The sequence below is a fragment of the Canis lupus genome, chromosome 24 (genome assembly GCF_011100685.1).
Source record: "Canis lupus familiaris isolate Mischka breed German Shepherd chromosome 24, alternate assembly UU_Cfam_GSD_1.0, whole genome shotgun sequence".
In the NCBI taxonomy this organism is placed as follows: Eukaryota; Metazoa; Chordata; class Mammalia; order Carnivora; family Canidae; genus Canis; species Canis lupus.
The window spans coordinates 9,959,938-9,985,857 of NC_049245.1; the positions used below are offsets into that span (position 1 = coordinate 9,959,938).

A 25,920-nucleotide genomic window follows, 5' to 3' on the forward strand; every position below is an offset into this window, starting at 1 on the left:
ACTTCATAAATAGGACACTGTCTGGGGCTGACCTGAGGAGATACTGATAAGTGATGCATAAAGTGGGCTATTCGAAATGCCAGCTCTGCAACTATATGGAAGAACTGGAAGCACCCAGAACAGTGGGCACTGGGGAAAAGGCTGAGGGAAAAAACAAGATGGTACCTGGCTTATTATTAATAATAAATAATAATATTATTATTATTTTAAATTTAGGAGAAAGCACTTATTTTTCCCAAAAGGGATGGAGACTTTTCTTCTGTTATCCATTCATGGAACAGAAATGATGTGCACTCTGGCTAAATCAAAAGCTCCCTCTGATCTAAGTCTCCTTTGTAAGCCACACCTTTCCTTGTGGGGAAGTTAAGCTTTCATTCCCTTACATTCAATATTGTTCACTTTTCTATAATTATAAGAAACATCTCCCTTAATTCTCTGAACATTAGGATTGTTTGAGAACTTATTTAAGGAGGCAGCCCTCTGAGGTAATGTTTCCTTGACTCAAGGACTAGGGCATTGGACAGAACAGCTTGGAGGCAATTTCCATTTCAGCAATGATAATCAATTCAGACAGAGAATGAAGCCCATTCCATCACAATGTGCCTTGTAAAAACTCTCAGTGACTTGGTGGGTGTTTTGTCTGCTTGGCTTCAAAGCAGTGGGAAACTGACCATACCTTCAGATGCCAAGTTCAGCTGCTCCCACCTCTGGATCAAGAATTGCCTTTGAGGTTAGCCTTAACCTTGTGGAAAACGTGCAGGCTTTTTGTATTCTAATGCAAACAATTGGCCAAGTTCAGCAAGCAACTGGAGTCTAGGTGCACTGCCCAGTTAGAAGCATCTGGGAACCTATCAGCAATGCCATAAAGGCAAGAAGCATTCTTTTTTTTTTTTTTTTTTTTTTTTTGAGAAAGAGCATGTGAGCCAGGGGCTGGGGAGGGCAGAGAGAGAGGGAGAGAAGAGAATCTTAAGCTCAGGCTTGATATCATAACCCTGAGATCATGACCTGAGTGGAACTCAAGAGTGATGCTTAATCAACTGAGCCACCCAGCCAACCCAGGCAAAAAGTATTCTGATATTGAATAATCCAGCCCCCATGGGTCTTCAAAACTGTGAGGCAGCCAAAAGTAGCAGAAAGAATCAATGCAAGTCAGCAATGCCTTGTGATGACCATTCTGAGGACATCTGCTTTCACAAGCATCCAGCCTCTGAGGTGTTCTTCCATATGTTTAGACGTTGAAAAGACAGGTGACCCAAGGCCTGACAGCTATACATTGGTAGCTCTGGCTCAGGTCTCTTCATAATACGTTATATCCAAGTCATTTTTCCATTGAGCGAGGAGAGGTCAGACTTTCCTCATTTGTCAGCTTGCTGGGGGACCTAGTGTGTTAAAATGTCCCTGGTTATTTCCATACCTGTAGATGCCCTCCACTAGGATGAGAATCTTCTTCCAAGCTCTGCGGACTCGAGGCTGGCCGTAGATTACAGCATCTCTCAGGAGCTTCTCTAGGCTTTGCATGTCTTTAAATAATAGCAAAAAAGAAACTGAGTCATGAGAAGGTTTTCCTTTTCCTCTCCCATTTTCCTTTTTGAAAAGGCATCAGATTTCGTAGGCTCAGTCTCAGACCTGAACTTTTTCAGAGAGAAAGATCAGAATCAGAGAACACCTGGGGGGAGAGAGGCTTATATTTTAGTACAGTTTAATTCTGACAAAATGACTAATCAGGTTTGTATAGCACGCAGAATAAACCGTCACTGGAGGTGCATGGTTTCATAGGCCCTTAAAAGGCTCTGTTCTCCTGCTTCAGCAGAGACCGAAACATGGGATAAAATGCATCCCATGGGCTTTGTTACCAGGTTAAAATTAACTCAGAGAGGTATCATTAACTAAGGCTCACCAATTGTTTCAGCATAAGCATGTTAGAGTTTAGTTGAGTTTGTACACTCTGAGACCTGACCTTCCATATAGTCCAACTTCAGAGGCTTCCAAACTTTAAGTTAGGGGAACAATTGGCATTCCTTGGCAAATTATTTGGAAGCATCTGGACACATTAGTAAGTGCTCGCAATTACTGAGCCTTATCTGCATTCTGGGCATCCTTCTAAGCATACCTTTTGTAAGAACTCTTCTAATCCTTACCATGACCCTGAAGAGGAGGCATCTTCATTTTATATTTCAGGAAACTGGGGCACAGGAAGGTCTGGTAAATCTCCTGATCACAACCAGTAGAGGCAGGATTTGAACCTATGCAGTCTTGTACCATGCCCCACATTCAGAACGACTATCTTCAATTGCCTTAAGCGAGAGCTGTTGTCCCTTCTTCCCAAGCTCCGTGGTCATGTAGAACAAGGAAGGATGGATGTCTGCTAGATTGTTCTTGTTAACTTGTGATGCCAAATATAATTAATAGTGACTTTTCATTTATATGCAATCACATGTAGATGACTGGGCTTTGGTTGAGAGACCACTGGGAAAGACTGGTCTACATTCCAGCTCTGTGTGTGTGTATGTATGTGTGTGTGTGTGTGTGTGTGTGTGTGTGTTTAACCTGCAAAGCCTAGAGAGAGAGAAATGGCAGAGGCTCATGTGCATGTTTTTTAGACTCATTATATTTCTACTCTATTTCTTTGTACTTCCTGAGCTGTCCTTTTTTGAGAATCTGACACTGAAGTACTTTAGATCTAGAATCTGATTTTAATTTGAAAAGGTGGAGATGCTACTGAACAGCTGACCTGTTACATAATGTTCTCCAGGCATTAAAGACTCCATTAAAAATGCTCACAGGGGAAACCCAGCAGAGATAAATGTAAAACAGTACAATCAATATTGGTTTGGGCCAATAGGCCAAAGAACAGGTGAGCCAAAGAAACAGCTATTCGTTGGGTTATCACTGGTCTAGGCTCAAGTTAGCTGAGATTCTTGGTTTCAATGGAGAGCTCCGAAAGTTTACCTTTTCATTCCCAGTCTGCAGTTGGATCTATTTTAAGGGTTTCTTTATAGTGCTAGTTCTCGTGGACGATACTAGTGTCAAATCAATGTGTTTTCATTGAATTGGTTGCCTTCCCATGGAAAAAGAAGGAGAATAACACTTTGGATATCAATAGAAATTATTAGAAAGGATAACTGCTTCATGTCTACGATAATATTTCTTTAATTACCCGTGTTTTGTTTTAAAGACAGGCATACATCTTTGATCTTCACAGATGTAGTGAGTTTTAGTGACATGACATTATTACCCACTAGATGGCAGCCAAGGAAACAAAAAAACAGCTTTCTTATTTTGGGAATCTCCAGTATAATAAACCTTCGCCTGAATGGACATTTTGCTTTAGGCTGGGTTCCTAAGATGTTGAAGGAACCTTTGTGATTAAGGGAAACAGCTCCTTTTTCTATAATCTACTGCAGACCTGTTAGTCTTTGAGTCGAATGAAGAGATGTTGAATCTAAGTATTCCTGTTTAAAAAGTGTTTTTCCTTCTGGGAATTGGAATTTATAAGTTCTTTATACAGAAATGACACATGATGAGTGTGGTCCCAATGCCATAGTAATAAAAACAAATCCAAGTGAACGAAACTAGGAGTCATTTCAAAATAAATATTCTAAGACTTGAAAAATCTGATATGCAGAGATAATTCTATTGTTTATACAATCAAATAGGTCACATACATATTATAGGCTTAAAGTGCCTGGGATTAGGCTTAAAATGAACACCACTAAAGAAAATAGAAGATTCTCCCCATTCTTTTTATAACAAGCAGGACAGAAGGATAGAGGACAAGCCTTTAAATGGCCCCACGATGTATCTCATGCATTTTGCAGATAGAAGTGAGAGGAATCCCGGTTCCTTCTATGGCAGGGAACCCATCCTGTTCCACTTGAATAGAGTTCCATGGGCATAGGGTTTGGTGAAACGTTACAAAAACCCTGGTGTCCACACAATGGGATTCTTGAGCAGAGGGAAAATCAATCAGTCTTTATTTCCCACCTTATTTCCAGTGAGCAGGAACTCACTGATCCCTTAGAAACACAGAAGCTAGGCAGAGAAAGGGATGACTTCACTCATGTGGAATTCTGGACCCACATTAATGTCTGGAAGCTTCTCTTTGTTTCTTAATGTCTTGCTCTATAATGCTACAGTGTATAGGTAACAGACCTGTAGGATTCAGGGGTTTGTGGTTTATGTTCTGCAGGACTTGTAAGGGTCTGCTGTTTCAACAAGCCACATGCTAACATCTGCAAGGGATTTTTAAATAATGCTGCTTATTAAAGAACTTATATTTGCATTCTGTTAATCCTCATGACACCTCTAAGAAGTAGGAAAGAAGGATTAGGTTTTTATTTTTTTCTGATGAAAGGTTTGTAAAACCAACCAAATGCAAACAAACCCGTTTCTTGTTACTTCTTTAAAGAAAATTCTGAGATATGGAAATTCACATAAAAGAATAAATTTGATGCCATCAAGGTGCACATACACAGCACTATTGTACAATATCATTCTAAACTTACTACATACTATGGACTTGTAATTTTGCCACAAGTTTGGTATCAGCAATGCCTTAGACACGTTTCACCACCATCAGGCTGACTAAGGTGATTTCCTTTGGTTTGTGAAGGGCTGAGAAGAGTGAGCTGGCATCATGAGTGATGAACATTTAGCTATTAAAAATGAAAGCATGGAGGCCACATTCTGGTGATCCGTGCAAAGCAAGTCCTGGTCTGTCACAGGAATGGCTAATCAGATTACTGAATTGCTAAATACCTGAAATGATCCAACGAGGTGCCAAAAACTACAATCAGGCTTAGGTGACAAATATACTTTGAGAGCCTATTTCTGAGCCTGTCCTTAAATTCAAAGCCCTGATAATATCAGCAAGCCTCTGGGATCTGGGCAAACTGCAGATAATGTACTGTGAAGAGCAGGTGCAAGGAAACATGGAAGCCATCATCTTCAGAAAGGAGGTTGGGTGTAGTTCAAAGAGGGTCTTCCTGAAGATATGAAGTTGATATTTCTCTTCTTTCTGGCTCTCCAATATAGTAATAATTTTCTTTTGCAACAGCTTTCCTCTTCATCTTCTCTTGTGCAATTGACCTTTTGTTGAGACATGAGTGCTTCCCTTATTGCCCATCCCTCAATGGCTTCCCCCTCCTCTGGATCCAAGGCCAGTTGTGGTGGTTATGATGAATATCAGCCTCTACTTTCCATATGGTGCTCAATGTGGTTGATGGTTCATACTCGTCCTTCAAAGTTCCACAAAAACCACCTCCAGGTGCATTTAGATATACCCTCTGCTTCCGTATTCCATGGACTGCGCACCAAAAATATTTTCCTGCATGCACATGATAGGCATCCATCAGATATCTCTTAAATGAAAAGATGGTTGCATAATGAAGGAATGCTACTTGTTACTCTAAGTCCTTGCTCCCCATCTGTTACCCCATTCTTCTTGTTGCTTTGGAGACACTCAATTTCATCCTTCCATATTGAGTCAAAATGTGAAATATTAAGCAATATTACTTAAGTAACTGTGAACAATGATAAATAAATTATTCTAACTTTTAAGATGGTGATGGGAGGATATGCACCTCTTTAGACTTTAAGAGAAAGCATGATCATAATGGCTAACTTTGGTAAGCAAAGAAAATGTTTTTCTCAAAGTCACATTTATGGAGTCTCTTCCCCATGAGATCAATGAGGGAATCCCGAATGCATTGAAAATTTGGTACATTAAGTTTTACAGTTTGGGTAAATATTTTGGTTCAGATTTTCTTAATAGCTCTGTCAATATGCAGGCAGGTGTTGAATGGCCTTTAGGCAGGTTTGAGAGAAGCAGGGTGATCTCCTTGCAACAGTGCAAAGGCAACTGGGAGCAGAGGGCTGAGCTGAGTTGAGGGTAAGGCAGGTGCTAGGGGCAGGACCTGTGTACCTGGAAAGGGGATCATACCAGCAGCTTCTGACCTCAGAGACAGGAGATAAGGTCAGGAATAACCTAAAGCATGGGAACAGAGTATCCTCAGGCTCTGGCCCGATATAGCATGTAGGGCTCTAGTTCTCTAGGGAGAATTAAACACAGTACTGAGTTGGGATCTGTAAGCACTTGAGGTCAGTGCAGGAAGGTGAGATATGATTCAAGGAATGATGTGGGAGGCTCAGCAGTCAGTGCTGGGATCCTGCATCTCAGGTCAACGGCAACCAGAGCGAACCCTAGCTGCATCTGTCTAACCCAACTGCCCCGCTCAAGGAGAGCTGCGTGGGAGAGCAAGGCTCCTGCACTTCACCAGCCACGGGGAGGCAGTGGTGGAAAGGGCTGGGGAAGGAGGTAAAAATGCTTTGTGCTTAAAAATGGGAACTGGACTCAGATCTCCTCAGTGTAAATGTCAGCTCTGACTCTTACTAGTTCTGTGTCTCCTCAGTACTCTGTGTCGATTTCTTTGTAAAAAGGAAATGATGCTAGTAGGTGCCTTGTGTAGTTATGAGGCTCAAATGAGTTAGTACATGTAAAAGGCTCATTACAGCAAGAGTTCAATACTGTTGGTTGCTGTTAAACATATCGAGGCAATCGCTGTGTTTATTAAAGAGAACAAGCCAGATCAGGAGTCCAAGTCAGACCGTAAGATCTGAAAAGTTGTGGCTCGTAAAAAGTCATCTCAGTGCTGTTTATAGGTTTGACCTTGTACTCAAATAGCACTGCTGAGCCCTCAGAGGCAGAACTGAAGAGTTTTCCCACAAACCATTACACTCATTCTTCTGTCTCCTCTTGGCCTTTAAGTGCTTCTAGGTTCTTCTTCTCCACTTTTTTTTTTTTTTTTTTTTTTTTTTTACCAGCTGCTCCAAATTCTTGGCCTGCCCAGGCCTCTGACCCCATGGCAACTCTCCCAGCTGAAAATACTGCTTTTCCTCTCCAAGACAAGTTTAAGAAGCCCTTCGTGACACCCTTGAGGACAAGATTGCCTATAGCCTCACTAAGTGTGGTCCCACCCCAGCAGAATCAGCATTACCTGGGAGATTGGCAGAAATGCCAGAGTTCAGGCCCTACTCCAGATCTCCTGAATCAGAATCTGCATTTTAAGCCCCCACCCCCATCCTGCCCCACTACTGAATTTGGTGTATGTCAGTCTGAGAAACATTGTTCTATAATCTAGGTCCTATATAATTATCAGTAAAGTGAGCGGACTCAGAGAAAAAAATATTTTCCCAAATCTCTGGAAGAAGATATCAACTTTTCCAGAGAGTTAACATTTATCCAGGGTTTGAAGGCCTGGAATGCCAGAGCTGTTAATACACAGCTGGGAGGATGTTTACCAAAGGCATCCAGGTGCCCCAGGGAGCTGAGGCCCACTTGCTCAAAATGCACCAGAATGGTGATTGTCCCTGCTTGGAGCTGACTCCTTAGCTTCAGCTATGAAATGTCTAAAGAGTCTGTTTTGTGGTACCTGATGAATCGCAAAGGCAACCTCAGACCTGGCTATTTCACTGAAGCTGCCCAAGGACAAAATGCAAGGAGATATTCTTAGCACTTAGCCAGAGGAATTTAGAGGGTCAGCTTTAGCATTCTGAATTAAAATTTAGGCTACTAGCAGGATAAGCCATCACACTAGATTGATTTTTACACAAGGACCCACAGCTCTTTGGGTCCTACATATGCCCTGGCAGTAGCTGGACTTAGCTAGCAGGTCAGAGCATTAGCAGATGCTGTCCAGGCCCTGCCTATATCCCTCAGCCCACCTCTTATTGCAAACACAGACCTTTCTTTGTCCATGGGCTTTTCTCCTGGCTGTGGAGGCCATACTCAGCCTGAGCAGGAACAGCCTCCAGCCACCCACAAATGGGAATTGGTGTATAAATAACACAGTGCCCCCACTGTAACACTGGGGGTGCTGAGGTATGTAACACTGAGGGTATGTCTCAAGTGAGATAACATTGAGGTATGTCTATACTGGCACCCAGAGTTTCCTAGGAGGACTCAGCTCCAGTTTTCTATTGTGGTAACTTGCTTGACAATACACTCTTTGTGGGATGCTTTTCCTTCTTTGTCTCTATTCCCCACTCATCTGCTGGTGCTTCCTGGGATCATATCCTACATAAATGACTTGCATTCAAACCCTTGTTTCAGGCTCTGCTCCTGGGAAAAATGAATCAAGAGAAGAGCAACACACTTGGGTTTAAATTTTGACTTTTGCCATTTATCATGTGTGATATTGGGCACATCATTTAATCACTGTAAGAATCAATTTCCTCCTAACAAGTAGAGATAATGGAAAGAACTATGAATATGGGTTTTTGTTAAAATTAAATGAACTGATTATGTAAAGGGCTTAATATAGTGCTTGGCTCTAGGGAATGCAGAGTAAATGATAGGTACGGTCTCATTAATTGTCAATATTCACTATCCAGGAAGAACTAATCTATGGTGAAAAAGAAGTCTGGTATCCGACTTTGAATTTAGTACTGCTAAAAATGCACTTCTGATTCCTTGGAGAGTTTCCCTGGAGAGTAGCCTTTGCGTGTTCCAATTTTGTTCCCTTTCAGAATTTTCCTTCTGTTTGGTCTCCTTTGATCCTTGTTCTGATTTTGTGGGAAACTGAGAAAGAAGTGAGGAATAGCTTCAAGTTAGTTGTCATGCATGTTCACATAGGATTCAAAGCTTATAATGGTCTGAATAGGTTTAACTGTATCTTAGGTATATTTTTTACCCACACACCATTCAAAAATTCAGGGCCTGGAATTCTGATTTACATACAGTTGCTGTAAATAACAAAGGGTATCCTCTGGTACTGATTTATATAAAATAGGACCTCTTCTCCTCCAAAAGTCAGGGTAGTATCTTCAAGATGTAAGCAGAAGACACATGTAGAGGAAAGCCCAGGAGAGCAGAAGTAGAGAGTTGTATGAAATCTCATCATCCCGATATTTAAGAACATTCTGGTTGAGGTGGCCATTCCTAAGAACCTGTCTCACAAGTTATTGGCTTCCATCTGGGCTGGTTGCATGTCTCATACACACACAAGAAGGCAATTTAGTATCTTCTACATCTTCTTTACATTATCATTCCAATCTGTGTGGATGCACATTAAGGATTAAAGCATCATTGTTTACTGAGGAATTTAGTATTATCCTGGGAATAGCAAAGCAAGAAGGACAGCCAGCAGCAACTGATTCCTTACATATTGTGACCTCATTTAATTCTTCCCCTTCTATACACCATCTCATTTCTCTCACCTTTCAAGGAAGCAAGTCATTCAAAAGACCCTGGAAATACCCCTGCTCTCAGAAGTGGCTGTTTTTCTGATGTGAGCACAATAGCTGGGAAAGAATGCCCATTGCAAAACTAGTAAGCATGCTGGCAAGTGGGAACAAAGATTTTGTGTGTCTGAGAATAAAAGTATATTTGTTTACTTTTGGGCTGTAAGAAATTAGCACAGATCTATAGCTCACAAACAGCAGAGATTTATCTTACAGTTCTGGATGCCAGAAATCCAAAATGGTCTCACCTGGCTAAAATCAGGGTGCGGGCAGGGCTGCTTTCCTTTCTGGAAACTCCAGGGGAGAACCATTTCATTGTCTTTTTCTGGCTTTCAGAAGATTCTGGCTTTCCTTGGTGCATGATCTTCCACTTCAAAGCCAACAGTGACCATCAGCATCTTTCTAACACAGCATCACTCTGACACTCACTCTCCTGCTTCCTTTTTTACATATAAGGACCATGTTACACTGGACCCATGCAGACAATTTCTTTATTTTAAGGTTAGCTGTTTAGCAATCCTAATTCCATCTGCAACTTTAATTCCTCTTTATCATATAATGTAATATATTCACAGGCTTTGGGGATTAGGACAATGAACATTTTTTTTTTTTTTTTTTTTTTTTTTTAGTAGGTTCAACACCCAGCATGGAGACCAATATAGGGTTTAAACTCAGGACCCAGGAATCAAGACCCAATATAGGGCTTAAACTCAAGACCCAGAAATCAGGCTTAACCAACTGAGCCATCTAGGCACCCCCAGGACGTGGACATTTTTAAAGGCCATTCATTATTCTACCTATGACAGAAAGCTAAGAGCAACAGCAGCTCATACATAAGAGAATTTTCAGTTTAGTGCTGCCTTCAGCCCAGAGCTTGATCCTGGAGACCTGGGATTGAGTCCCACGTCAGGCTCCCTGCATGGAGCCTGCTTCTCCCTCTGCCTGTGTCTCTGCCTCTCTCTCTCTCTGTGTCTCTCATGAATAGATAAATAAAATCTTAAAAAGAGAGAGAATTTTCACTAGATAATGGAGTTCGGACCCTTGCGGCACACAGCCCTCAGTTATTTGGAAGGGGTGGCATTTGTACGGACAGCTCCAGGCTGCACCACTGAGCAGCTGTATGATCTTGAACAAGTTGTTTAATACCTCCAAGCCCACATCTCCTCTTTTGTAAACTAGCATGGGGACAACCTCATGGGGTTGTCCATGAATTATATAAGTACATAAGAGAAGGCCACTGGCTGAGCATCAACGTAAATTCTCAATGAGTGCTGGTTGCTGGTATAAAATAACTGCAACTAACAATTATTATAGAGATGTAAGTGAGAACTATTATTTGTGTTCTGTGAGTACAAAGGGAGGACATGAGGAATAAGTTACTGAATGTGTTGAAAGCTTTGTAAAATTGGTAGATAAAATTGATTTTTGAATTATAATTTCAGCAGAAGATTAAGGAATTAAAATTTTATTTGAATATTAAACTTAACAAAAAATTGCAAGAATAAGAGTACTACAAAGGATACCTATGGGGGCACCTGGGTGGCTCAGTGGTTGAGCATTTGCTTTTGGCTCAGGTCATGATCCCAAGGTCCTGGGGTTGAGTCCTGCATTAGATTCCCTGCAAGGAGCCTGCTTTTCCTTCTGCCTATGTCTCTGCTTCTCTCTGTGTGTCTTTCATGAATAAATAAATAAAATCTTTAAAAAAAGAACACCCATGTACTCTTTTACCCAGATTCATCTATTAACATTTTATTCCATTTACTTTATCACTGTATCATCTATCTCTATGTATGTGTGTATGTATATATGTGCATGCACACACATACAATTTTTTACTGAACTGAGACTAATTTGCATATATCATGGCATCTCTGAACACTGTAATATACCTTCCCTAAGACTAAGGATATATCCTCTTATGAGACTACAGCAAGGGTCAGCAAACTTTTTTTCTACAGGACCAGATAGTAATATTTTAGGTTTTGTGGATCGCATATAGTCTCTGTCACACATTCTTCATTGTTCTTTATACAATCCTTTAAAAATGTGAAAACTAGGGACACCTGGGTGGCTCAGCAGTTGAGCATCTACCTTTGGCTCAGGGCGTGATCCCAGATTCCCGGGATCGGGTCCTGCATCAGCTCCTTGCATGGAGCCTGCTTCTCCTCCCTCTGCCTGTGTTTCTGTCTCTCTTTCTGTGTCTCTCATGAATAAATAAATAAAATCTTTAAAAAAATGTGAAAACTATTCTTAGCTCACAGGCCACAGTTTGTTTACCCTGGATGACAGAGAAGCTATTCACTTCAGTATATTTAACGTTGATACCATAATCTTACCTCGTAGTGTCTAACTACTGGCATATTCCAATTTTGTGAACTGGCAGGAATGTCCTTTATAGCATCTCCTTGTCTCTTTCAGAATCCAGTCTAGGGTCAGGTACTGGACTTAGTTATCACAGCACTTTGGTGTCCTTTAATCTGGATCATCTTCTCAGCCTTTCTTTGTCTTTTACAATATTAGCATATTTGGAGAATACATTCCCTTTTTTTTTTCCTGTTTTCTTTTCAAAAGCATATTTCTACTTCAGGGTTGTTTATTGATAAAATTCAGTGTTCTGATCTGAACACAACATAAGTCATGTTGAGTCCTTCTTAGGGCATCACATTTGGAGACACACACTTCCATCTGCCCCTCATCAATGAAACTGGCATCATTGTTACCCACTGTCCAGATGTTGTCAGATTTCTTTCTCATGTAGTTACTATTCTTTCCTTTGGATGTATTTTCACTGGAATTGTTAACCTGAGAGGGGAATCTGAAGTAGAAGATATGCTATAGCTGTGTAGGGTGCCATGGGCTAGACCAGAAGAAGCCGGTTGAACTACTACTCTATGTCCCTGGAACAATTGAGCAATTGGAACTAATGGAAAGATTCAATCTGTGGCTGAACTGCATCAGTTTATCTGAATATTTAAAATAAAGTTGTTTTGTAGGGGTCTGCTTAGAAGTTTTCCCATTGTATAGTTTCTGATAAATCATGTGTATATAACTGTGTTTGAACAAAACTGTAGAAATAATCTTCACTGATGTGTTCATGTTGTTGGCATCTACTCTGTATATCCATGAATAGGAGCAGTATTTTTTGATAACTATTTGTGGGACTGGGATACAGGTGACGATTATCCCTTCTCTTTATAATTTAGCCTCAGCCAACAGGAAAAGAATCAATTCAAGCCATCCCCTACCTCACTCCCCTCAAAAGAGGGGTTGTTAGCATGGTGGGTCAGGTCCTGATATTCCCTTGCCATATGAGCCATGGGAAACTATCTCAAAAAATATTAGCCAAACCCTACTTCACTTCCTGACCTATGTGCTATAGGCTCTCAAGTTTCTTGTCTCCATGCAGACCAAGAATGGTTTGTCCTCCACCGTGTCCCATTTTGGCTTCTTTGCCAGTGACTAGGTGTGTAAAGCAGTTGGGTAAAAGGACTTAGGGTCTGCTGAGTCATTCGTTTTAGATTCATAGGAGGAGGAAATGGGAAATCACACTTGGGTGTCCAGTTTCTGCATAGTAATGGTGGCTAGAGAAGCTCTGTTAGTTATCTATGGCTATGTCAAAAATTACCTCGAAACAACAAACACTTATTATCCACAGATCCTAATTAGGATTAGGAACCTTAGGTGGGTGTTCTGCCTCAAGAAAGTTGTGAGATGTAGTCATGATGTTGGAGCTACAGTCATCTGAAGACTTGAGTGAGGCCAGAGGGTCAGCAAAGATATCCCGTTCACCTGGTTGTTGGCAAGAGGCCCCAGTTCTTCTGCATAGGCTGTATAAGTGCCTCCACTAGTGATGCCAGAATGAAGAACCGAGAGAAGCCACAATGCCCCTAAAAACCTAACCTTATTTTTTTATTTATTTATTTTTTTTTAAAACCTAACCTTATGAATGACATACCATCACCTCTAATGTAATCTTTTCATGACATAAGCCAACCCTGAGACAATGCAGGAAGGGCCTACCCAAGGGCATAAATACCAGGAGGCGGGAGAAATCACTGGAGAATCACTACCACAAAAGTCTTAAGTTGGAGAGTAGGAAATTCTTGGTTGGTGATTAAGAAAAATTCCGGTTGGGTATGTATGCATATCTATCTATCTATCTATCTATCTATCTATCTATCTATCTATCTATCATCTATCTATCTATCATCATTGCCTCTATAAAGCCTTCAAGGGAAAAGTAGATAATGGTAGAATTTGGGCTAAATTCCATATAATAACAAATGCAGGATAGAGGAGGTGTACGAGAACTGTTTTTGGGGACAGCTGATCTTTACAACCAATAAGCAGATGGTCTTTTCCATCTGATGTTGTTCAAAGCTTTAACTTAAAACCTATATCTCTGTTTTCACTGCCACTAGACATAGGGGAGGGCCACTAAGTGTTTTGAGCAAATCCAATTTATCTGGAGTACAGCATGGAATGAAGCAGAACTGTCCAAATGTGTTTTGTTGCTTCTTGAAGTACATATATCATAGCTTGTATATATATCCTAGGGGCTCTACATTGACTAGCCAAGACCTTATTTTTCAGGCTCTTCTTCAAGAAGTTCAGCTTACGCTAGAGGTCTTGCTTTACACCATATTATTCTGTTTGAAATACCTTTCCCCTTATCTCCAATCAGAATTCTCTTAATCCTTCAAAGTCTATGGCAAATACTACCCATTTCATTGCAATCCCCAAAATGAAATGACCTCTGCATTCTTCTGGGTCATTATGTTTTCTACTGTCCTTTAGTAGCACTGACAGTGAAAATGATGAGGATAATAATAATCATAAGAACGCAGCAGATACAAGCAACTCAGAAGTTTCTATTGCCAGGCACTGTGCTAAGCAAGAACTTTACATGCCTTCTCCAACATATCATGAATCAGGCATCGTAATTATCCTCATTTTTGAATAGGTAAATTGAAATTTGAGAAGGTTAAGTAATTTCCCAAGGACCACATGCAAATAAGCTATAGAACGAGGACACAAATGCTTGGGTCAAAGCCCATACTTTTCTTTTTAATACCAAAGATATTGTATGATAACAATTATATTTTAGGAAAATTTATTTACAAGGAAATTGACAGATTTTAAATGTAAAATTCAATGAATTCTAATAAGAATGTAAACATCATCCCAATCAAAATATCAAACATTTCTATCACCCCAGGAAGTTCCTTTTTGTCTCTTCTCACTGATTCCCTCCCCCACAATCAAGGGGCAAGCATCGTTATGATTTCTATTACCATAGATTAGTTTTGTCTAGTAGTTTTTTTAATTTACTATAAACAAATTCATATTGTATATACTATTTGTACCTGATTTATTTCTTTAGAAGTAATTTTTCTTGAGAGTCATCCATGGTGTGTGTATCAGTAGTTTATTCCTTTTTTATCAGAGTGTCATATTCTATCACATGAATACAGCACAGATCTTTTCCATTCTCTTGTTGATAGTTATTTGGGATGTTTCCAGTCTTGGCTATAATGACTAAAGCTGCTATGGACATTCTTGTACAAGCCTTTTTATGGACATATACTGGAAATTCCAAGATTAGGAATTTATGGGTCACAGTATAGGGATATGTGTAGCTTTATAAGACTGCCAAGCAGTTTTCTGAAGAAGTTGTATCACTGTACCCTCCAGCAGTGGGCAAGAGTTCTAGTTGCTTCATATCTTTGCTAATATTTAGTGTTGTCATTTTTTTGATTTTAGCTATCTTGGTGGGCATGAAAATATCCTCTGGCCAAAGCGTGTACTCTTAACCATTGCCCAATATTGCTGTGGCCCTTTTTCTACTTAACCTAAGATACAGTTACTTTGATTGATATGTATCTGCTTCTCCTACTAGATTGTAAGCCGGTGCTGGGGGCGGGGGGGGGGGATGGTGAAAGTAGACATTGTAAGGAAGAATATGACTTTTTACCTGACTATAACATAAAACTTAAGTCTTAGACCTTTTCTAAGGCAGAATTATAGAAAAGGAAGTTATAACACCTCTGATAATTAAACATCAGTGTCCTAAGAGATCAGTCATGTCTTCTGAGGCTGCATGGTAAGACCACTAATAATAGTGACATTAATGTGTTTGGGTTACACTTAGCAATCTGGGTGTTTAAAGCACTTCAGCCATTTGTTTTGGGTCAGCAGAGGTTAACAAGCCGGTAGTGAATATAAACATAATTGTGTTTCATTAGGTTAAGTTCCCAGTTTGAAGGGTAAGGACAAAGCCCCATTAATTATTTTTACTTCCTTCTACAAGCAAGCAGTGTATGTTGGGATAAATTCACTGATACTCACTGTTGTGTTTGAAGATCCTTATAGTTGCACCTGAAAGTCGGGCCCCAAGTACAAGAGATGCATGGTTTAACTCATCACTTAAAATGAGGCATCCCTGTTCAGAAAATAAACACACAAAACACAGGCCAATAAATAAAATTAAAGAAAAACAACATGTGGGAACAGAAAGACACTTCCAGACCTGTAACACACATTCCCCAAACCCTCTTTAATTTTAAAAGGCTGAGTTCTACCTGGTGTCTATATGGATAAAATCCTGTAGACAATTAGCTGATGAAGATGGGGATTTTTTTTTAAGGGATTACATCTTTAACCATTTGCATTTGATATTCATTGGAGAACATTATTCAAGATCTTGGTTAGAGGCTGCTCACATTTCTAAAGAATTGATGTTTGACAGGAAAGTGGAAATACTTTTGGTGGGTTTTGGACTTGCTGGGGTTCTTTGATCCTGTGCTGGATTATTTGGGAAGGTTTTGGTATACTTCCTCTAGAAGGCAGGGGTCTTTTCTGTAAGGCCTTTCAAGCTCTTGTTTTCCTATTCTCATTTTCCTCTGTATTGACATCCTTGTACACAAAAGCATCAGTGCTTTCCAGCTAAAAACTTTGCATTTGGAAAAGTATGGATGGCAATTCAGTCTGAGGCCAGTGAAAAAGATCAATCAAATTTACTGCTTATAAATTATGGTTTTGAATCTTTTAATTTCAAATTTTCTAAATTATAAAATTGCTCAAGTGTACCAAAAATGCATAGACAAACTATGGTGGCCATTTGTGGTCACCCAGAATCTTTGAGTTCTTGCTCATATTTTGGAAACTCCATATATTACATGTTTTAAATTTGGAGGGGAAAAGCCAGTGATATTCTTATACCTGCATCCTCTAGATGTGTGTTTATGTATTTATAATTTTTTGGTGAGCATTTGAGAGTTACTGGTAAACTTCATGATATTTCACCCCTAAATTCTTCATCATATATTTACTAAGAATAAGGACATTTTTTGGTTAAATCACAATGCAATGATCATGCCCAGGAAATCATTTATGTAGTGTATTAAGACATAGTCCAAATTCATCTTTCTCCAACTGTCCTAATTATATCAATGACTTTTATAGATGTTATCTTTCATTCTTTTTTTTTTCAGTGCAGAATCCAATCAAAGATCATATATTGCATTTAGTTGTTCTGAGTCAGATTTTTTTAAACCTAAATATGATTATGGCACTTGCTTACTTAAACTGAGCCAACCAACTTCCCCATTTTCCTCAGAAAGAATTTCCAGTACTCAAGCAGGACTACAAGGCTCTTTGCAATTTGGCACTTGCCTTCATCTCTGTTCGTCTCTGTTCTCTTCTTCATCTACTATCTTTTATTTTAGTTCTTCCAAAGCTCAGTGCTTTATGCATGCTGCTCCCTTTTCCTTATCTTAAAGAAAAAACTTTACGGACAAGTAACAGATTCAGTTCTCATGTCATCCACTTTGCATAGGCATCTCAGCCTTTCTCAAGAAGAGCTTGGAAGCAACTCTTTTGCTCTTCTCCACGTATACACTTGTCTTTTCTGGGGTATTCATCCTATTTTATTTGGTGCATTGTTTCCCCCCGCTAGACTGTAAACAACATAGATTTACAAGGCACAGGTCTTGTTCATCTTTGTATGCCCTGTATCTTGCCTTATATGAGGACAAAGTAGTTTCTCAATAAGTGATCTATTGAATGAATAAATGAATGAGTGGCATGAACAAAATATTTTATTCAAATAAATGCCCAATAAGTGTTTGCTACATTGTAAATGAGGACTTGGGAGCCTTAAAACTTAATTGCTCTTGGGATCCCTGGGTGGCTCAGCAGTTTAGCGCCTGCCTTTGGCCCGGGGCATGATCCTGGAGTCCCGGGACTGAGTCCTACATCGGACTTCCTGCATGGAGCCTGCTTCTCCCTCTGTCTGTGTCTCTGCCTCTTTCTCTCTGTGTCTCTCATGACTAAATAAATATTAAAAAAATTTAATTGCTCTTGCTAAACTATCATCAAAGATGAAATGTGACCCACATCTAGGACTGTAATTCTATAAACAATATCACTATGAACAGATTTGCTGGACTAAGGTGGTATATTTATTTAGAAAGCTAGGTATTCAATCAGCTTTTCCTAGAAAAAGGATCTTCTCAGCCATACTTCTAATGAAGGACCTGCTCAGAGTTATAATTCTTAGGAATAACATAGCAGAAGACAATTATGTTAAGAAATTCTCACCTTTCCAACTAGAGCAGGGATATTCATTGAGTTAGTTGCAAATCCCATCCCAAAGACCATAGCTGCTTCTACATTCAGGAACTTAGCCACAAGGTTCTCCAATTCTTCATGCTTATCCAAGGTTCCTGCACATAAAATGATAGGATGAGTGAGTCTTCTTTTCTCAACAAGATTGAAAATTCAAAATCCAGTGCATACTCATCACCAAAAGACATGTGTGGAATTGTGTGTAGCAGGTATATTTGCTACAGCTGCAATCAAGAAACAATCCACATATCCACATACTGTAGAATGAATAAATTAAACACCTTGTGGAGGTATTTACATAGTGGAATTAAACGCAGTAATGAGAAGGAACAATCTATTGCCCTACGCAACAAAATGAAAAAAAAATCTCACAAATATGTTGTTGAGTGCAAAAAGTCAGATACTTATACACTCATACAGGCTGAATTCATTTATACAAAGTTTACAAACAGACAAACCTAACCTATGGTGTTAGAAGTCAGTATAGTGGTTAATTTTATTAGAAACACGAAGAGAACTTTGAGATTCTCTATATGTTTTGTTTCTGGATTTGGGTGCTGGTTACACTGGTATGTTTGCTTTGTGAAAATCTAATGAGCTCTATACTAAGATTGATGCATTTTTTCAATATAAATATTGATAATGCAATAAAACCTACAAAAATACCACAAATCTTCTCTCACCCAACCTCCCACAAGTGATTAATTAAATTATAACCCTCAAAAAAATAAAAATAAATAAAATAAATAAAATAAAAAATAAATTATAACCCTCTCAGAGAGGCCTCACACTTAAATGCAAACAGATCCCAGGATTTCTATAGATACTAGTCAATATAGTTATAAATTACTGAACCTTTGGAATGTTCTAAATTTCAAAGCCCGCTATTTAGGTTATCTCGTTTAATCTTAAGAACCCAATAATGCAGCTATCATTATCTTAGAGATTAGAAAACTGAGGTGTAAAGACGTCACAGATGAAAACCAACAGAGATAATCTGGTCTAATTCCAAAGTTCATGTTTTTACCACTCTGCTACCTTTTATATGCTTATACTCTGATTCCTTCTTATACACAATCCCTATGCCTCACTAAGAGTAAATGTTAAAGATCCTTATATTTTTCTCTTTGCCATCAAAGAGAAAAATATTGCTATTTTTCTCATTTGACTAGTGAGTTCAAAGAGTTATTTTGCATTTAATATGAAAGATCTTTCTAGATCTGCAGTGTCCAATATGGTAGCCACTAGCTATATGTGGTTAGTGCAATAAAGTTTTAAATTGTATTTAGTTTTAGTTAACTTTATTTAAACTTAACAGCTGAAGCATTAAAATATCTTCCACTGAACACTACTATATTATTTGTGTCCGATTACATTCTACTTATTTCACTTTAAACAATGAAAATTTAGTGTCTGAATTGAGTTGTCCTGTAAGAGTAAAATATACATTATTTTTTAATGCTTAGTACAATAAAAATAATGTAAAATAGCTCAATATTTTATATTGATTATGTGTTTCAATAATAATATTTAGATATACTGAGTCAAACAAAACATATTATGAAATAAGTTTACCTATTTTCTCTAAACTGTTTTTAATATGGCTACTAGAGGGCAGCCCAGGTGGCTCAGAGATTTAATGCCACCTTCAGCCCAGGGCCTGATCCTGGAGACCCGGGATCGAGTCCCATGTCGGGCTCCCTGCATGGAGCCTGCTTCTCCCTCTGCCTGTGTCTCTGCCTCTCTTTCTCTCTGTGTCTCTCATGAATAAATAAATAAAATCTTAAAAAAATATGGCTACTAGAAATTTTAAATTACACATGTATCTTGCATTATATTTTTATTGGACTGTGCTGCTGTAGAGGATACACTTGACAGAACACAAAAATGTACAAGTGGAGAGATGTTGTAATTTGCAATCACAGAATATAGAAGCAGATTTAACTCAGATTTAAGTTAAAGGAATATTGTTAGCATATTCGGGACTATTATAAACCTAAGGATCAACATATTTTACTATACAGAGTGTGATACCAGAATTTTATTTAAACTGGTAAATTAGCTTGCTGACTGTGTTAAAACGGTGAAAGGCTACACTTGAGAAGGTATTGACTAGTGAGTTCAAAGAGTTATTTTGCATTTAATATGAAAGAGGACATTTCATGGATCATCTTTGTCCTTCCTGAGAGGTCACATTGTCATACAACAGATGGCTAGAGGCCTTTCTTCTTAATCTGAATTCATTTACCCCCGAATTGTCAGAAACCATAGTGAACAAATATTCTAGCATAATTAATTTTGGGGGTGTGGAGTTAAAAAATTTAAATTGTCATTTAAAACTTTATTATCAAAGATATAGAGAAAAAAGAAATACTATAATTTAAGGATAAGACATGGGCACATAGTCACTTATCAGATTTGTTTTTACCTAAGGGAAACTGCATCCCAAAGGGAATGACCCCAAGGATAGGTAATGAAAGACCATTGGCCTGGGTATGACGGCCTTGGGTTCTGGCCTCAGCTAATCCACTAAACAGCAAAGTGGCTTCTGGTTACCTCTCCTTGAAGTTTCCAGAGAGGCTGGGAGAGGTTCTGTTTTAGGCTTCCCTCATGTTGGGAGTGGTCTTTCCTCCACATACAATGGTCTTCTTGTGGGTCCCACTCATTCTTTGAGTCCATCTAATATGATATCTTTTCTCAGATGCTGTTCTCAGTTTCCCCAGCCAAACTTGGTCATTTTCTTCCGAGATCTCATAAGCTTCATCACATAATGATTATAGCACTTATTAAATTGAACTGAAAACATTCATGGGGCCATTTTCTCTACTACAGAAAGAGCCCCCAGGTGCTGATACTGTGTGTGAGATGTTCATCTTGGCAACCACAGAGCCTAGACACATGGTAGGTGCTTGTTGAGTTGTATGCTACCTTTTGATGGAGAATAAAGACAGGACTGGGCACAGAGTAGGGGATGTCACAAGGAAGAAGGTTGAGAAGTCACATGATGCCAGGGCAACAAGTGAGCTCCACTTTGGAAACACCCATACCTGAAGAAGACCTCCAGCAAGGTTGGAGGGTGCCCAAACATTGCCAACTTGGTAAATTTCTTCATAAGCCTTTCCTTCCCAGGGAGTCAGGTGACAACTGTGTCCTGGCCCAGTCACCCAGAAGTAATGAGTAGAAGTTCACAGTGAGTCTCTGTGATGTCTTCCTTCATATTCATCTTCCCCAAATCTGCCATCCAGGGGTTTATCTATAACAACTACATCACTAAAAGTCTTCAGGATAATGTAGAATGTGTTGTAAGCAATCAAACAGCCAATAAACTAGTAAGAAGTGGGTATGTCCAAAACCATACCGAGAAAGGACCCTCTTTCAGTCTGTACCATTAGCCTTGGCTTAAGGAGAGGAAGAAGGGAGGAAATACAGGTATTCATATTAGGTCTCCAGATCTAGCCTTCTTTTGGATCTCCAGTGGTCAAATGGATAGTAAACTAATATTCAGATATACCAATTTCTATGACCACATATGTCTCACAGCTGAGTTATCAGTGGTTTTGCATGTAGGGGCTTATCTTCGTTTGTAGAAAACAACACTTTCTACTTCAGGAAGCCATACCTCTCAGACTGGGCTGTCTGGATGGGGTGCTCATTAAGGAATACTGAAAATTATGGTTCATCTGAATTAATTGAGTGCTGCTTTCCTTTTCCTGTTCTTCACATTGAAGAACTAAAAATGTAGGAAGAACTTAAGGGAAATAAAGCAGTCACAAAAACTTCATGAGCTTGCTTTCTGCAAACATTCAGGCCATATCCTAATCGGGTGGAGGTGCCTGAGTCATGTCAAGTTGCAGTTGGTGGTCTGAGTGCTGGGGTGGGTCCAGAAATTATATTCAACATTTTGTCTTTGTTATATAAATATGGAAATTCTTTTAATCCCCAGAAAGCAGAGCTATAGTCCTAACCAAAGGTACAAATAAATTCCTAGTAATTTTTCTCTTTCTCCCTGACTTTAGCTTCTTTTTTAGTCTCTGAAGGTCAACAACAACCACAAATTGGCTAGTGACACTAGATCTCCAAATTGCTATGCTGTGCATATATTGACCCTTGTTCTCATCCTGAAGGTTTATTTATCCAATGGGATACTTAAAACCTGCTTCGTGAATAAAACAACTGAATAAAAAGCTGGATGTATCTTCTTCCCACCTCTCTCAATGGTATTTTCCTGTGCCAAACACTGGGCTTGCTGCCATCAATCAAATCAGTAAAAATCAGATGCAGGAGAAAGCACCAATATTATGCTTATGTACTGTATACTTCTGCTGGATTTTTATTGATACTGACTGGCTCATATTTTTTAGTCAGAGCATATAGACTGTTGGCCTTCAAACTGACATTGACTAATAGTGAAGAGTGTGGATGTTATTAACAAGCTTATTTCGCCACCACCAATTCTTCCTGTGTGGCACATGTGAAGACTGTTTACCAAACTGTGACTGTAGTCACTTTTTGTCCTGAATATCCTGTTTGTAGATTGTTTCTTAGACTTGATCTAGAAGCAGGCTCACCTGGCTGTTCCAGTTGTGCCATGGATATCAACCCACATCTGAGCCACTTTGCTTGAACTGGGGATCTGGATGTGGGAAGTTAGGGGTAGACATTGACAATGTCCTTGGTCTTCCTAAAGTTGATATCAGTGGCTGTAAAGGATATACATAGGGTCTGATGTTAATGAAAGTTAATTTATATCCCTAGTGTGTTTGGATGCAACAGGATTTTTTTTTTTTTTTTTGTCTAAGTGAAGTAAGAGACTAAGCTTTGATGTACATTGATGTGCACTGGATTTGGAAATCTGGACAACTGCTAATAAATCTAGAGGACTCTTCTTCCCAAGTTGCAATGATGGAAGGTACTTATCTGCAACAGCAAACATTTTGTGGAGGGCCAGAGAGAAAATAGTCTGGACTTTGTGGGCCAGATGGTCCCTGTTAAAACTATTCAACCCTGCTATTATAAAGTGAAAGTAGTCATAGACAGTACACAAAAGAATGGCTGTGGCTATGTACCAATAAAACTTTATCTATCAATACTGTGATTTGAATTCCATATAATTTCAAAAATTCTTATTTTTATTTTTTCAACCACTTAAAATTGTAAAAACTATTTGTGACCTGCAGGCACTACAAAAGCAGGAGGCAACTGAAAGAGCCTGGTGACCCTTAAAGTGGATGGTCTCTAGTTTTAGCTATGAATGGCATGGGGTAGTGCCAAGAGCTCTTCAGTGGGACTCAGGAGAACTGATCTCTAGTTTTGACTCCTCAAAACTAGACTACAAAACCATTGGCAGGTTATTAAAAAATCTCTAGGTCTCATATATCTCATTTTATGTTCTTTGTATGGGTAAGGAGAAGACAGTAGAAGATCCATATATTCTGAAATTCTGTAAGTTTCAACTTTGTTCAATCATCCCAGGTATTACCTTACTGGCAAGTATTATACTTACATAAAATTATTGGGATATCTTGTTGAGTTGTTATGCTTGCTTGGCTTTGTTGAATCTACAAAGCCAAATCTGCACTTGCAGAAATATCTCTGCTAGTTGCAATTTGGCTGTGCTGTAATTTCTGTCACTGTCAAGAGAAGGGCAATTACCTTGTCAGAACTATAGCAGGTATCGGGAAATTGCCAAAAGGCTTTCAAGAACCAAGATATACTTTCATTTTCCTACTCTCAAACATTTCCTCTGATTGTCTCCTTTAAAAATACTCTTAAAGGAAAATAAAGAGGCTGAGAGAAATGGAACGAAATCTCATTAATCAGAATTTATAATAATTTGGTCAGAGAGGAACTGGCATTGTTTATGAAGAATTTGCTGTTGTAAATTAAGAAGGCAAAACCAATTGATGTGGGCATGTTTATAGCTTATTTAATTGAATCCACTGCTTTAGAGCATATTTATGGAATTGATTTGCATAAAACTATGTTAATTAAAATTGCTTTTTTAAAAAAAGAAAACAAGATCTCTATTTGATAGCAATTTCTTGAGACTGCCCATTCTCATAGGAACTTGAAGTCCATAAGATGATATTTATTCAAAATTGCTTTAATTTAGACATTTTGCAGATTTAGGCTAGTCTCTTTTTTAATAGTTCAGGCTAGTGAGACTATCTATACATTTCCTGGACCTAGACACAAATATTTGAAAAAGAAACAGAAAGGCCCTTGATAATTTGAATGAAATGATAGCAGAGAACTTTTCAGAAAGAGGCAGAGGGAGACAAATTATCAAATGATTTAGGACCATGTTCTGAAACAGAAACAGAAATTTCAGCAAATTGGTACAACTAACATAAAAATCATATTTGAAACTTGAAAATGGAAAATAGTTTCTCATTATATCCAGTCACATTGATTCCTAAGTTAATGTGTCCTTTCCAATTTTTTGTCCTTTCCGTATATTTTAAGATAAAAATATTTGAAGGGGATCCCTGGGTGGCGCAGCGGTTTAGCGCCTGCCTTTGGCCCAGGGCGCGATCCTGGAGACCCGGGATCGAGTCCCACGTCGGGCTCCCGGTGCATGGAGCCTGCTTCTCCCTCTGCCTGTGTCTCTGCCTCTCTCTCTCTCTCTGTGTGACTATCATAAATAAGTAAAAATTAAAAAAAAATATTTGAAGGCTATTTTTTAAAATTGCAATTATAATTTGAATGAATATTCTCCACGAGGCAGTTTTGAGGTATGCTTACTCTTCAGGTTTCTCTGATGAGCTGAATTAAGCACAAGGCTTTCCTTCTCAAAGGAAGAAAGGTCTCTAAGTAGAGAGAGATGAGCTTTCCTTGGCACAGAAGTAGTCTTGTGGCATTCCATGAGTTTGTTTTCTTAGAAGTGAGCTTCTGACTAACAGTTGCTAGCAGCCCAAAGGACTTATAGAGCGTAGGCATTCAAATAATACACTGTTACTACACATCTGCTCCTAATCAGGTAAAGAGAGACCAAGAAATTAAACACCCTTGTAGAATAAAAATGGGGAAGGGGGAAGAAAGGAAATAAAAGTTTCTCTTTCATTTGCCTAAATTTAACCTTTCCTGAATTTGGAAATCTAGAGCAGCAATTAGATCAAAGCTAACTTTCTTCACTGATTTTCTGGTTTGTCTCTTACTTATCTTCTTTTTTTTTTTTTTTTTAAATAGACCTCATCCCCCAGGCATAGGTAATATTCACTCCACATAAAGTAAAAGACCATTGCACTTTGGAAAATATTTGATTTTGTCAAGAAAGTCAGCCACACAAGAGAGTTTCCATTGGTTCCCAGAATGTAGTCCCCAGAGCAGCAGCATGGATATGACCTGGGAAGTCATTAGATATGCAAGATCTTGGGTTCTATTCCAGCCTGGCTGAACCAGAAACTCTGTAGGTGTTTTTCCAAGCCCTGCAGGTGATTCTGATGTAAGCTCAAGTTTGGGAGCCACTGGTTTAATGCTAAAGAATCCACATACCCTGTGGCAGGGTCCCTCCAGTAAACTGGAAAATTCAGTCTGATTCAGTGGGCCAATCTTGGAAGCCCAAAGAAATCTGTGCCTTCATTTTAGACTCCTATTGACTTTTAAGGAAATAATTAACCCAAGAAATATGAGATCATTGTGGAAAAATCAGAAGCTACCACAAAATAAAGTATAACAATCTTTATCAATGCAAATAGTCATGTAAAGTGTATGCTTAAAAATGGACTCATAATAAACATACTGTTCTATAACTTGTTTTATCCTCTTAGCAATGTATTTTCCACTTTGAGAAAATGGAGGACTAGGAAGGCATACAGTTTATCAAAGGCCCTAGCTAGTTAAAGAGGGAGAACTAGGATTTGAACTCAAGTAAACTAATCCCAGAGCCTTTGCTCTCAACCACATTGCTGAGAAACTGCATTATAATTTTACATGGTTAAATAATATTATGTGGGCAGCCCAGGTGGCTCAGAGGTTTAGCACCACCTTCAGCCCAGGGTGTGATCCTGGAGACCCAGGATCGAGTCCCACGTTGGGCTCCCTGCATGGAGC

At 39.0% G+C, this 25,920-nt stretch overlaps 1 protein-coding gene across 2 annotated transcripts in view; it reads right to left on the bottom strand.

The window, feature by feature from the left end:
- The window catches only part of SPTLC3 (serine palmitoyltransferase long chain base subunit 3), a 151,050-nt gene that overhangs the window by 55,470 nt on the left and 69,660 nt on the right, over nt 1-25,920 (bottom strand). For both annotated transcript variants that reach the window (XM_038571598.1, XM_038571599.1), the window contains 3 exons: nt 17,842-17,966; nt 15,589-15,682; nt 1,415-1,520 (listed from right to left, as the gene is read on the bottom strand). In XM_038571598.1, the coding sequence (XP_038427526.1) occupies nt 1,415-1,520; nt 15,589-15,682; nt 17,842-17,966 (325 nt within the window). The remainder of the gene's footprint in view (nt 1-1,414; nt 1,521-15,588; nt 15,683-17,841; nt 17,967-25,920) is intronic.